The 15,299-nt window shown below is 37.5% G+C and overlaps 1 protein-coding gene across 1 annotated transcript in view; it reads left to right on the top strand.

Annotated features, from left to right (window-relative positions):
• Nucleotides 1-15,299, top strand: part of DDX10 (DEAD-box helicase 10) — a 280,556-nt gene that overhangs the window by 19,928 nt on the left and 245,329 nt on the right. Inside the window, exons 6-9 of the mRNA XM_046017251.1 lie at nucleotides 276-465; nucleotides 4,754-4,880; nucleotides 8,980-9,142; nucleotides 12,948-13,032. Coding sequence (XP_045873207.1) covers nucleotides 276-465; nucleotides 4,754-4,880; nucleotides 8,980-9,142; nucleotides 12,948-13,032 — 565 coding nt within the window. The remainder of the gene's footprint in view (nucleotides 1-275; nucleotides 466-4,753; nucleotides 4,881-8,979; nucleotides 9,143-12,947; nucleotides 13,033-15,299) is intronic.

Below are 15,299 nucleotides of genomic sequence, written 5' to 3'. Positions count from 1 at the left end.
ATTCTAGGTTTACAATTGCACTGACAGTATAGGGAGTTCCTTTATACCCCTCCCCCAGTTTCCTCTGGTGCAACACCATACACGACTGTGGTACTTTTGTCAGAATGAAGATTGACATTGGTCCATTACATAAATTCCAGACTTTATTGGATTTCACCAGTTTTTCCACTAATGCCCTTTTTCTCTCTTCTAGGATCCAGTCTGGATACTCGTTTACATTTAGCCTAATGTATATTTTAAATGTTGTAGTTCACCTTGAATTTTCTCTTTTTTAGTTCTTGATGAAGCAGATAGAATCTTGGATATGGGCTTTGCTGATACCATGAATGCTATTATTGAAAACCTTCCCAAGAAACGTCAGACTTTACTCTTTTCAGCTACACAAACCAAATCTGTAAAGGACCTTGCACGCTTGAGTTTGAAAAACCCTGAGTACGTCTGGGTTCATGAAAAAGCAAAATATAGGTATGAACTATTTAAAACCATATTTGATTTAATCAAGAATCAATGTTCTTGTGCCAGTACCATGCTGTCTTGCTGATCACAGTTTTGTAGTAAAGCTTGAAATCGGGCAACTGTTGAGTGAAATAAGTCAAGCAGAGAGAGTCAATTATCAATTATCAAGTAAGTTTTACTTACTTCTGGAGCATAAGGAATAACATGGAGGGCATTGGGAGAAGGAGAGGAGAAGTGAATTGGGAGAAATTGGAGGGGGAGACAAACCATGAGAGACTGTGGACTCTGAGAAACAAACTGAGGGTTTTGGAGGGGAGGGGGATGGGGGGTTGGGTGAGCCTGGTGGTGGGTATTAAGGAGGGCTTGTATTTCGTGGAGCACTGGGTGTGGTGCATAATCAATGAATCTTGGACCAGTGAAAAAAAAATTAAAAAATCAATGTTCTTTTTAATATAAGAATTTGACATTTTAAATTAATACTACTTTTTAGGAAATAAGACATCATTTTATGTGTTGTGACATATGGGAAGCATAGTAAAATATATTAGTTAAAATTATTTAAATATTTGATGCCCCTTTAAATGTGGGAATACTATGGTACAGTCTTTTTCAAAATGTGGTCTGGGGAACATAAGGTATTAACATCTCTTTCCATAAGATATTAATAGCTATTTATTAATAACTACACCTGCATAAAATGATGGGCAGTGGGGTTGTGTGGCTATGTGGGAAATGGGTTGGGGGAAATGGATTTTAAAGCGTATTTTGATACAAGTGGAGGTTTGTGTATGTATATTTGGTATGAATCATTGTAGATTGTGGACATGCTTGACTTGCAGAAATATTTTCTGGTGAACGTAGGTAGGATCTGTATTGAAGATCTCAATGTAACCTACCATTATCTCTATCTTAACTTCTATTTCTTCCTGTGAAGTGTTAGTCTAAAAAGAAATAGTTTGGGGAAAAGGATGGCTTATCCTCTTGGAAGGTTTTTAAATGCTGAGAATGTGGGCCTTGAAGCTCACATTAACTTTGTTCAGCTAATAAATATCTAGGATTAAAGAAAGCCTTAGAAGAGGTCAGATTCCATGCTTCTAGGTGATCTTAATGGATGAACTTGAGTGCTGGTATCTTTGGTTATCAAGAACTCAGGAATGGCATAGCAGGAGATTCTTGAGATAGTTTCCTCCTTAGCTTACTGTGGAGGAGACAGTGGCCCTTGTTTATAAGGTTGTATTGGGATAGCTATTGACATTCTTGGTACAATTAATAGTCTAAAGATTGTCTAGGTCTTTAGATTATCTTCTTTGATCTTTCTGCTGTTTGTTTTCTCACTATTTTCAAGACTCTTTAGTGTTTTTACCAGACACGAATTTTTCAGTCATTAGGTGATCGCTAAAACTGCATCATTTAAGGTAACTAGCTGTACGTAGTATCACTGTTGCTAATTTCTGTAGATAACAATGGGTTATTATTTATAGAGCAGAGTTAGAAAAAACTGAATGCAAATATTGCCTATTTAAAAAATGATTTTTAAAAATTATTTTATTTGAGAGAGAGAGACTGCACATGAATGGGGAGAGAGGGGTAGAGGGAGGGACTCTGTGGTGGGTGTGAAGCACAAGCAGGGCTTGATCTCATGACCCTGAGATCATGACCTGAGCTGAAACTAAGAATTGGACACTTAACTGACTGAGCCACCTAGGTGATGATTATTGAAATGCAGTTCCATCACTTACAATGGGGCTTTCAGAAACCACGTCTTCAGTGACATAATTGACAACTGTGGGGTGTATGGTAATAACTGTAGCATTCTTTAATCTCCTCTTCACCAGAGTGCTACAAAAAGTAGATATTGTTGTGAATTTTGTCTCATTTTTGAAGTTTCTTTTCCAGCCATTAATTTGGTTAATACACCATGGGAAAATCATAGTCAAGAATATTTTTAAGACATTATAGAGTATCTGCTCTCAAATCATGTAGGACCAGAAAAGTAATTTAAAAGTTAGATCTTTCTTTTCTTTTTTTTTAATGTTATTTATTTATTTGTCAGAGAGAGAGAGAGAATGTGCGAGTGAGCGCACAAGCAGGGGGAGTGGCAGGCAGAGGGAGAGGGAGAAGCAGGCTCCTTGCAGAGTAAGGGAAACCCGATATGGGACTCATGACCTGAGCCGAAGGCATGGCTTAACCAATCTGAGCCACCCAGGTGCCCCTAAAAGTTAGATCTTTCTGAAGTTGTGTATGTTTTGTGTATTTTGTGTATTTTTCTAAGTATACCAGTTTTTTTTTTTTTTTTTTATGTTGCTATTGTAGTGAAATGGTGCTTCTAATGAATTTTTTTTTTTTGGAGAAAAGATTGTATTTGGATCATTGTAATTTTCTGTGTTTTACAATGAATATAAGTTGAATTCTGTGGTGAATTATGAACCATTTTGAATTTGAGATGGATATGCTGAGCTTATGTTATTAGGTGCATAGAAATTTAGTATTACATTTCCTGTCCATTATTGGCATCATTAATCATTATGAAGTGTTGCTCTTTATCCCTACTAACACTTTCTGCATTGAAGTCTAGTTTGATATTAGTCTCCCTATAGCAACTTTCTCTTGTTTTGTGTTTGCATGGTGAGTCCTCTGTTCATTTACTCTTTACATTATATGCGCTATATTTTAGATTTGACTTAGTAAGCAACATATGGTTCTCTTATCAGGTATGATAATTGCTTTGCAACTGGAGGATTTAGTTCATTGATCTATAACTTATATTATTTAAGTTTCTACCTCTTTCCATTGTGTCTTCATTGTGAAATATTTTAATTTCATACATTTTAAACTCCATAAGCTGTTACTACTTTTTGAAACATCAGTATTTATTTATATTTATCCAAATAGTTATTCTTTATGATATTTTTATGTCTTGTGCACAAAAGAATTTCCTTTTTAGGTCAGTTTTACTGGTGTAAAAATTCTGTTTTGACTTCTCTGAGAACCTCTTTATTCTTTATTTTTGAGGTATACCTTGGCAGGTTTTTTTCTTCAAATATACCTTTGTATTGTTCTAACTTCTATTATTGTAAGCTGACCGTTTTCTTGTTCCTTTGAAGATACTGTGTATTGTTTAAGATTTTCTTATCTTTGATTCTCAGCGAAACCATGAGTGATTATTTATTTATTTATTTATTTTGGTGGCAGATAGATGTTGTAAGGACAGATGACCTCGATCTGGGCTACCCAGGCTTTTATTTTTATTTTTTACTTTTAAAGATTTTATTCATTTATTTGACACAGAGAGAGAGTACAAGCAGGGGGAACAAGAGAGAGTACAGGCAGAGGGAGAAGCAGGGAGCCCGATGCAGGACCTGATCCCAGGACCCTGGGATTATAACTCGAGCCGAGGGCAGCCGCTTAAGTGACTGAGACACCCAGGCACCCTAGCCTGGCTTTTAGAGTCTGGGACTGTTCTGTTTCTTTTCTGTGTTTGTTGTGCCTTGATTCCCAGTGGGGTTATTGCCCTTCCGGGGGTTTCAGCTGAAAGGTGTGGTGGGTTAGCAGAGCTGTTCCATCCGGGGAGGCTTGAACTTCATAGTCCTGAGACTGCCAGGATCTCTGCTCAGCTCTGAGCTTCTCAGTTGTTGCTTTTTGTTTATTTTTACTCATTTTGCTGTGTATGTGTGTGTGTGTTTAGGAGTTGTCACACTTCTTATGGGAAAATTGTATGAAGAAATTAAGATTCAGTGTTTTGTTGGCTACTTCTCTCTAGGATCTGGACTGTCATATTTAGGCCTAAGGTTGCTCTCCTGTGTTTTGCAGATAGCAGATGCTTTGAGGGAAAAGTGGAAATTAATATGGGGCTGACCTCAGGGCATATCTATTGTCTTTTTCAGCACTTCAAGTCCTAGCTGCCTTGGTTGCTCTCTGTTGCTTTCTGTTTTTTTTGTTTTGTATTTAATCCAGGCTTTATAGTTAGTGCTATAGGCCATCAGAGTATTAATCTGATACAAACAACCCCTTTATGGCAGGAATGATAGTTTTTTAATCTTAAAGTTTTAGCAGCCAGTGATGATTATTGCCTAGATCCATTATTTTATTAGGATATACAAAACTGTGATAATCTGATTCTATTTCTAATTTCTAAAATGTTCTCTTTCACAGTATATGTATGTGTATGAGAAATTTGTTGTTGGAAGTTATATATATATTTTTTTTTCTTTTCTTTTTTTTTCCCCCCTGGGTCTGGATTTCAAAGGTAACCAATGTGGCATATTTTTAATGTTTTTCCTCCTCTTATTTCTATAAGCACCCCTGCCACTTTGGAACAGAACTACATAGTTTGTGAGCTGCAGCAAAAAATAAGTGTGTTGTATTCCTTCTTGAGAAGCCACCTGAAGAAGAAAAGTATTGTATTTTTCTCCAGCTGTAAAGAGGTACTGAATGATTAAGAAGTTCATGTTGAATCATCCTTTTTAAAATAGCCTGTTTCCGTTAGATAAATAGCAATTTCTTCTGTTCTAATACCTACAGTGCTAGAGGCGGTGAGGAGTATGATAAATAGGTGTGAATACTGGTAGAACAAACCACTGAATGGCTAGACTAACCACAGGTCTTTATAATACAACACCTACCCTCCATGAATACTGAACTGAATGTGCCATTTATTTCCATGCTTTGGTGTCCTTGATCTTGCTGATCTCTGGAATGCCCTCCTGCATTCCTTTACACTAATGTGTTGAATGTCCTGTAAGGCTAAGCTCAGATGTTACATCTGGAGGTCCTTCTGTGATACACCCGATCCCCTTGTTATAATCAGTGATTTCCCTCTATCCTTCCATAGGGTATATGTCTTAAATTTAGTTAACACATTTGTTTAACACTAGACATGTGCTTGAATAAAGCAGTCAGTTATAAATAAGAAAGTCTCTTCCCTTAAAGAGAAGGGACCTTGAGTGATTTTTATGTCACTTTCCTCTCTATATTTCAGATTACCTGAGCATACATAGTTGTTGGCATATAGTAGGTAGATTCTAGACTTACAACTTTTTAAGTACTTAGTGAGGTAAGTATACCAGTAAGTTTCCCTCCAGTTTATGGGAAAGATAAGTAATGGTTTGTCTGTTGTACTCTGTCCTTGTCTGTCTTTACTCTTTTTAGGAAACCTCTTCATTTCCATGGCTTTAAATGCCATCTGTGTTCTAACACCTGCCACATCAACATCTCAAACCCTGACCACTCTCCTGAGCCCCAGATTTGTGTATCCACTTAAATACTAGAGATTTCCAGTTGAGTGTCTTGAGGGTATCTCAAGTTTAAAATAAGAAAAGCAATTTAAGATTTCATATTCTGAAGATCTGCTCCCTCCCATTTCTTCCCCATCTCAGATGGCTGAATCCTTAATTGTTGCCTCTCTTCATGTCATTGTCAATATAGTGGTAACTTGCATTAGCTCTACCACCTCTCACCACACCTCATGCTGTCACTAAATCTAAGCTGTGCTTAACTTTCTCTTACTCATGGCTGGTCTCGTCATTCCCACACTCTCTTTTCTATAGTTACCGCACATTCTAGCCAGAGTGATCTTGGAAAATTGTCCACCTCAGTAAGCTTTTTCAAGAGCTGGAATTTAAGGACCGTTTTCATTCAGGAGGTACAAACTGTAGAAAGTTTTCATGCTCTCAGTTGACCCTTCCTAGGTTTGCATATGCATTTTTGAGCTTGGTTTGCCCGAGAGTGCATCTCTCATCTGCAGGTTCACCTTTCCCCTCCTCCCTTTGCATGATAGCCCTTTTATAACTGCAAAAGAAGGGCATGAGTGCATCCATCTGTCATCTTCCTGGTGCATTGTCTCAGGACCTGAGAACCTTCCTGGCACCAGGAGCATTGCTGTTCAGAAAGCGAATGCCTCTAAGGACAAGGTAACAGGTTTTTTTGTGGTTCAGTTGGCTTACCATTCTTTACTTTTAACACAATTTGTAGGGAGACTTAATGGACTTATTAGATGATGGATTATTAGAAATTTTATTTATCATCTTTTTGGAATATAGGAGTTCAAAGAGTTAAGGTTCTTTCCAGTACACTTTCTTTTTTTTAAACTTATTTTTAAAATTCCAGTATAATTTTACATATAGGGTTACATTAGCTTCAGGTGTATAATATAGTGGTTCAGTAATTCTATATATTATTCAGTGCTCAGCATAAGTGTACTTAATCCCCTTCACCTGTTTCACCCACCTTCCCTTTGGCAACGACTAGTTCTCTAAAGAGTCTGTTATTTTGTTTCTCTATTTTTGTCTTTGTTTGCTATTTTCTTAAATCCACACATGAGTGAAATCATACGGCATATGTCTTTCTCTGATTTATTTCACTTAGCATTATACTTTCTAGATCCGTGTTGTTGTAAATGGCAAGGTTTCATTCTTTTTTATGGCTGAGTAATATTCCATTGTGTATATGTATCACCTATTCTTTATCCATTCATCTCTGCATGGACACTTGCTTCCCTGTCTTGGCTATTGTAAATAATGCTGTAGTAAACATAGGGCAGCATATATCATTTTGAATTAGTATTTTTGTTTACTTCAGGTAAAGACCCCATAGTGGAATTGCTGGGTCATATAGTATTCCTATTTTTAATTTTTTGAGGAACCTTCATATTGTTTTCCTTAGTGACTGTACCAGTTTGCATTCCTACCGTCAGTGCACCATGGTTCCTTCTACTACATTTTCTTTATTTTCATGAAGAGATTTTCTTAACATGCATATTAGAAAGAGAAAATAGGAATAAAATAACGCGGTACTCTGCCTCAATCTACCAGTTAGTAGTATTCATTTATTAATATGTAAACTAAAGAGAAATAAAGCTAACAGCTCCATTTACTTCCATATAAGAAGAGATGTAATAACATCCAATGTTGTATAACAAAATTATTATGTTAATTAGTTCTTCTTGTTTTGCCTTTAAAAAAATATTTATTTCTTTATTTAAAGAGCACTTGCAAGTGAGGGGTGCAGAAGGAAAGAGAGAAGCAGGCTCATCATGGAGCAGGGAGCCTGACACAGGGCTCGATCCTGTGATCCTGAGATCATGACCTGATCTGAAGGCAGATACTTAATTGACTGAGCCACCCAGGAACCTCTTTGTTTTGCTTTTTATCAAATTCTGACATTTCTTGTACTGGTCAATCTATACTAATGAAGTATAGCTTAGTCTGAGAATTTTTTTTTTTTTTTAAAGATTTTATTTATTTATTTGACAGAGAGAGAGAGATCACAGGTAGGCACAGAGGCAGGCAGAGAGAGGGGAGGAAGCAGGCTCCCTGCAGAGCAGAGAACCCGATGCGGGGCTCGATCCCAGGACCCTGAGATCATGACCTGAGCCGAAGGCAGCGGCCCAATCCACTGAGCCACCCAGGCGCCCCGAAAAAATAGTCTGAGAATTTTTAATAGCTTTATGCCCACAGGAAATTAGAATTAAAACTGATATTTATTATTTTATCATAGAAAGTTGTGAATATTGTTAATATAATCAAAAGACTTTGAAGCATAAAACTATTAAGTTAAAATTCTGTGGGGTCAAAAAGTTGACATAAGAGGGGCGCCTGGGTGGCTCAGTGGGTTAAAGCCTCTGCCTTCGGCTCAGGTCATGATCCCAGGGTCCTGGGATCGAGCCCCACATCGGGCTCTCTGCTCCGCGGGGAGCCTGCTTTCCTTCCTCTCTGTCTGCCTCTCTGCTTACCTGTGATCTCTGTCTGTCAAATAAATAAATTAAAAAAAAAAAAAAGTTGACATAAGAGTTCAAGGAGGGGACGCCTGGGTGGCTCAGTGGGTTAAAGCCTCTGCCTCTGGACGTATGGAATATTCGGTTCAGGTCATGATCCCAGGGTCCTGGGATCGAGCCCCGCATCGGGCTCTCTGCTCAGCAGGGAGCCTGCTACCTCCTCTCTGCCTACTTGTGATCTCTGTCTGTCAAATAAATAAAGTCTTAAAAAAAAAAAGTTCAAGGAGGAAAATAAATGGAAAATTTCTTTCTCTTGAGTTTATTTTGTCTCTGATTTTTTCAAGGGCTTCCTTCTTTTGTAGCAGTTTTAGATTCATAGCGAAGTTGAGGAGGCTTCTTTCACACAGGCATGACCTTTATTATTTTTTCATATTTTAAAAATGATTGTGGGGATCAAATTGCTCTGCTACTTAGAATCTATTGGATACATGTGTAAGAAGTTTATTTTAAATTCTCAGCATTTATAATATATCAGAAATTACAGTTTTTGCAATTAATTACATTTAGAAAAATGTCCACTATCAAGTTGGAAATGTAAAGGGAGCATATTTTTTAAAAAATTCTCATAGGAAATAATGTGATCAAAAAGTGCTTGAAGACCTCACCTCTAAGATTGCATTTTCCCTTCTCTGCTCCATATTTTTGAATTGGTGAAACTTGTGCTCCTTAAAGCATTTTTGCTGTTCATCTCATAAGCTTGCTGCACTGCTGCTGTCCCGAAGTACCAAACTCCTTTCTCTGTTCATGTCTAGGTTCAGTATCTGTACCGAGTGTTCTGCCGGCTCCGTCCTGGCATCTCTATCCTTGCCCTGCACGGCCGCCAGCCGCAGATGAGAAGGATGGAAGTCTACAACGAATTTGTCCGCAAGAGGGCCGCTGTGCTCTTTGCTACTGATATTGCCGCCAGGGGTCTGGGTAAGAGCTTAGCAGAAAATATTCTGGAATCATGTCTTTTGGAATTTGCTTATAAATGGATGGATTTGGGAATTCATAGTTTCACTCAAATAATTGGTCCTTCTTCTCTTAGAAAAACAAGTAAATTAAATTAAGGCTCTATCAGTGAAAAATGTGTTTTTACCTTTTGTGCTTATTGTTTATGAAAATAATCCTAGAATCCCGAGGAGCCCACAAAATCAAAGGAGGATTAAAGGTTTAAAGATAAGAGGAAAAACTACTCTGTTTCTTCGAAAATTGGAAACTTGATAAAATATTCCAATTTAGCAAGAATATTTGAAGTCACATTTTGTCACTAAATATTTTTATTTAAAAAACATACTTAATGTACTTCAGCTTTCAAGAAGCACTGATACTGTTTTATAGCTGGTGGCTTTATGGTGGTGGGATGGGATACGGAAGTAAATTAGAGGAAGTTTACGAATATACAACATGAGAATAAATAGGTGGTAAATTTTTCAGTTACTTTATGTTAATGACTGTGACAGATTTTACACACACATGAATGACATGTCCAGTGTACCCTCATATATACTACCCAGCTTTAGTGACGATCTTTTTCAGAATCCCCTTATTTCTTCCCATCTCCCTGTTGGTCTGGGAATATTTTAAAACATATCTCAGACATCATATGCATTCATTTCTGTGTGACTGGAGGCTGTAGCTAACTATGCATATTTTTAAAGCTCTCTAGCCTATATCATTATGCCAGGACTTTGGTAAAATCAGCGTTTCGTATTTAACTTGTTTGGGCTGTGTAACAGTCTGCTGAGGGAAGTCGTATACCAGTTGTCTCCAATCTTTTATTTGTGTTTTAAGTTAATAGTTAATTTAAGATTTGCTTCGTTTGTGATCCCAGTTCTGATCTTTCTCAACTGTCCTAGCAGATGTCTCATGCTTACTTTTCTAACAGTTCAGATGCAGTCTGTTTCTCTCTTCCTTGAGACCCTCTTACAGCCTCTGTCTTCAGCTCTCACCTGGACTGTTGCTTCATAAACATCATGTACATTTGTCATCCTGGGACTCTTCTATCCAGATCTCTTCTTCTTTCTTGATTTATTTTCTCATTCTCTTTTAAAATATTTATAATCTCATTCTCTAGGGGTGCCTAGCTGGCTCAGTTGGTGTAGCATGTGACTCTTGGTTTTGCAGTTGTAGGTTTGTGTCCCATACTGGGACACAAAGAGATTGCTTAAAAAGAAAATAAAAGGTAAATAAAATCTCATTCCCTACTAGCTTTTTCAGTAAGGGTGCAGCATGGGAGGTAAATTTGAGTTGTTACATGCTTGTCCTGTTATTTTTTTTTTTAAAGATTTAAAAAAAAATTTTTTTTTTAAGATTTTTTAAAAAAACATTTTATTTATTTATTTGACAGAGAGAGACACAGCAAGAGAGGGAACACAAGCAGGGGAGCGGGAGAGAGAGAAGCAGGGGAGAGGCAGGCTTCCCATTGAGCAGGGGCTCCATTCCAGGACCCCGGGATCATGACGTGAGCTGAAGGCGGACACTGAATACTTAATGCCTGACACACCCAGGTGCCCCCGTGTGTTCTTTTTTTTTTTTTTTTAAGATTTTATTTATTTACTTGACAGAGATCACAAGTAGGCAGAGAGGCAGGCAGAGAGAGGGGTGGGGGAAGGCAGGCTCCCCACTGAGCAGAGAGCCTGATGTGGGGCTCGATCCCAGGACCTCAGGACCATGACCTGAGCCGAAGGCAGAGGCTTTAGGCCACTGAGCCATGCAGGTGTCCTGTGTGTTCTATTCTTGAATGATAGTTGGGATGGGAATAGAATTCTAGGTTGAAATAACTTCACAGTTTTTGCAGATATTTTTGTATATTGTTCACATTCACTACAACTTTGATATTATGGTAGTTATTAGACCCACAGCTAGGTTGTCTAATGTGTTAGTAAATAAGCGTATACATTACTACATCAGAAATTTCAATAAAAAATAAAAAAGCTTATAACTTTCCTATATGTTTTACTTTATGCACATAAAAACATTATGAGAAGGACTTCATAGGCTTCAGTTATAGTAAAAAATGTCAAAAACCTCTGTTCTAGGTTATTTTAAAAAGTTAATATGATCATATTCATAAGCTATATATAAAGTAGTGGGTATATAAAAAGTTCATATAAACAATGTTATATATGCTAGTGTAGGACGGACTTGCTTTTGAAGTCTTTACTTTTTTTTTTTTTAAGATTTATTTTTAAGTAATCTCTGTATCCACTATGGGGCTCAAACTCACAATCCCAAGATCAAGAGTCACATCTCTACTTACTGAGTCAGCCAGGTGCCCCGAGTCTTTCCATGTTGACATATAAAGATCCAGTGTGTTTTGAAGAATGTCTCCTGGTATGAATTTATCCATTTCTGGAATAATGAACATTGAAATTTCAGTCTTTTTATTCTAAAAATGTGCAATGAATATTCTGAAGCTCTGTTCTTAAAGAAACATCCTAGGATTTCTTTAGAATACACCAGTACCCTTTTAAAACTTTTTAAACTCTATTTTTTTAATGAATTATCTCCTACACCTGGGTAAAAATAAGCTAGAAGCCCTAGTAGGCTCTACACCTCCTCACTCTTCAGAAGGAACTCCTTAAATTTCTGTTAGTCTTCTTTTTTTTTTTGCATTTAGTTTTATATTTTGATGTGATATTCTTAAACTGTACTTCGTAATTTTTACTATACTTAGAAAAATTACCAAAGATTTCCTTTTGTTACCTCTCTGTCATTCCTCTTCTGCTACCCCCACGTTGTTTTTGGTTTGGTTTGGTTTGGTTTGGTTTGGTTTGGTGCTCAGCCCTTTTCTCTGTTACAGAAATTGATTTGAAATCCTCACAGCAAAATACACAGGTGATTAAAGGTAGTTCTTTTAAGGAGTTGAGAACACAGTGTCTGGAAATGAATGAAAACTTCTGTAGCCAAATATGTGTACAGAATAATTATTGCTGAGAAATGAGAAAAAGGGACTTAGAAAGACATCATTAATTTGAATGGAGATGGGAAGAGCAAGGAAAGTAAAGTTTCATTTAAATTGAGAACTCAGTTTTATAGTTCACCAGGAACCCATGAGAAGTGGGTCCTTTTAGGTTATTAAATATCAGGGTATTTCATTATTTGTTTGACATAAAGCAATCTCTTCTGTGTCAGATAAAAAATAACCTTCATATTCAAACACTACCTTTCAAAGGAGAATTGTTTATTATCTCTTGGTTCATGCAATTAATTTTATTTTTAATAAAATTCACAGATGAGTTTGATGTGATGGAAAGCCCTGGCAAATAATCCTGTAAAATAAAAATAGTGGGTTAGCTGGGTGGTTTAGTAGGTTAAGCATCTGCCGTTGGTTCAGGTCATGATCTCAGGGTCCTGGGATCCAGCCCTGCATTGAACTCTGTATTCAGCAGGGGGTCTGCTTCTTCCCCCCTCTGCCCCACCCCTGCTTGTGTAACCTCTCTCTCTCTTTCAAATAAATAAATAAAATCTTAAAAAAAAAAAGTTGGGCGCCTGGGTGACTCAGTGGGTTAAAGCCTCTGCCTTCGGCTCAGGTCATGATCCCAGGGTTCTGGGATCGAGTCCCGCATCGGGCTCTCTGCTCAGCAGGGAGTCTGCTTCCTCTTCTCTCTGCCTGCCTCTCTGCCTACTTGTGATCTCTGTCTGTCAAATAAATAAATAAAATCTTTAAAAAAAAAAAAGTAGTACAGCATGGTAGATCTTGAAACTGATTTCCTAACTTGACATTCCTTATGTACAGATTTCCCAGCTGTGAATTGGGTTCTTCAGTTTGATTGTCCAGAGGATGCCAACACGTATATTCACAGAGCAGGTAGAACCGCCAGGTAGGTATGCTGACTCATTTCTTTGCTATTGCAGTTGGGAGAAGTAAGCTGTTGATAGAATGGTAACTGATTAGCATCTTTCTGGAGAGCATTTGGTAACAATTATCAAAGCCTTGGCTTTCCTCCTTATGCCTCACATTCAACATTGAAACACTGATCTTAAGAAAAGAGATGGGTAAAGTTTCAGTAAAGATGTTCATCTTACTGACCTTTGTAAAGGTTAAGAATTGGGAATAATTTAAATAATCATAGTAGGTTTATGAGTGATTATGATTTGCCACAGATGGACTGTTTCTTTGGATTTACCTTGTAGCATTTACTTTCTCATTGAAGCTGGATGAGTATTTATAACATGGTTGTCAGTGAGACATTGATACTTGATGATGGAAGAGACACCACATGTTGGTCTGCCTGGTCCAGCAGTTTCTTCCGATTTTTAAGTCACGACTTGTGCTGAATGGTTTCCCAGAGATGGCAGGATCTTTAGACCCAAGATTTAAACCATCTTCCAAGCTGAAAGTATCATCTCCAGCAGACTTGCCCTTCTGCTTGCCCTGTGTCCCTTCCAGCAAGTAGCCCCAAGTGTCCCCTGTCCCTTGTTTCTCTATTAAATCTCTTTAGTGTGTAGTTATTTTAAATTTCTTTGAATCCATAGTTTTTGGATGACTTTGAAGAAAAAAATTTTTGGTCATATCTGGTGAATTTTATTGTATGTTTTGGCTGATGTGAAGGTTTTTCATGTCGTCCTGTCACCTGAGAACAAGTAGAGCTCTCCTTCTATTCATTTTTAGTCTTAATAACGTTTGATTGCTTGAGTCACATTTACCTGGTGGGCCATTAAACATGGGCTGTAATCAAAATGTAGTCCAGCACATTTCTTGTGTCCAGCATCAAGGGAGAGGATAGTACAATAGTGAATGATGAAGCTATTTAAAAATAGGATTTCTGTACTTTGGGGTCAAAAGTGTTTTTATTGCAATTAACAATATAATTTGAATAAGCAGTGGAGTTAGAAGTGGGTTCTGTATATGGTGTCATCATGCCTTCAGACAGACTTGCCTATAGACTGCTGACGTTTTGACTTCTCATGGGGTCTAAAGAAATTGGACCTGGTTAGAACAGAGGTCTTGTTTTTCATTTTATAGAAAAGTGGGTGGTGTGTCATTGATGCTCGTATGGGTACCTGTTTGGGTTAGTGAGAGACTCAGAAGTGGTGAGTGGTGGTTGGTGGAATGAATGTTCCTCCACTATTTCATGTTCTTCAGTAAATGTGTAGAATGTATGAATTCGTACATGTACCCATGCACACATTTGCAATTTGGATAAAGTGGGACATGGCTTCTCATGAGCATACTGCTCCAGGGGCACACAGGCTTGTTAGTTTTGCCATTTGGTGTAGAGATAGGCAGGGCAAATGCATTTCTTTATAGAACACTTTTTTTTATTTATTTGATTTATTTGTCAGAGAGCATGAGAGCGCACAAGCAGGGGGAGGGGCAGAGGGAGAGGGAGAAGCAGGCTTCCCGCTAAGCAGGGAGCCTGACGTGGGGCTTGATCCCAGGATCCCGAGATCATGACCTGAGCCGAAGGCAGATGCTTAACCGACTGAGCCACCCTCTAGAACACTTTTAAATAGTATTTTACAATTACTCTTCTTTTATGAAAATGATTGGACATCTCACTGCATCAGAAAATAGTTTACCAGAGAGGATTATTTCAAGGTTTTTCGTTCCCAGAGAGGTTGTTGAAAATCTTACGTAGTCGAACATACCAGAGTGAAGGTTAAATTGGTCCTAATGACTGGAGATGAGGAGTAGCTACAGCAACATCACGATTGTATTTGAAGAGAAAATACTAATTTGAAAAACTATTGTAATATCTAATGTCATTAATTTTTAAAGTACAAGTCTGTTTTGATCCCTGTAACCAATTAAAAATGTTTGAATCAACTCTTTTAGATGAGTAGTCAGTGGAAATGTTTAGGATATGCAATCCTTTTTTTTTCTTGGGCAGTTTAATAAGAGAAATAGTGAAATTGCGGTTTAAAAGTTGCCATTAGTGGGCTTACAGATAATTAGAAAGTTTCTTGGGCCATGAGACTGGATAATTGAATTGAATAAGGCTAAATTAAAATTTGAAACTAATTAAAATCCCGTGTTTATGCTGTAATTAAAACTGGGTTGCCAGATAGTGTTTACTTGTGGAGGTGAGCTGTAATATATGAATATAGAGAAATGAATTCAGTGTTTTGTGGCAAAATAGCTAAG

Source organism: Meles meles, chromosome 8, assembly GCF_922984935.1.
Source record: "Meles meles chromosome 8, mMelMel3.1 paternal haplotype, whole genome shotgun sequence".
Lineage (NCBI taxonomy): Eukaryota > Metazoa > Chordata > Mammalia > Carnivora > Mustelidae > Meles > Meles meles.
The sequence above is the reverse complement of the archived record's forward strand: the minus strand, read 5'-3'. Positions and strand labels throughout refer to the sequence as shown.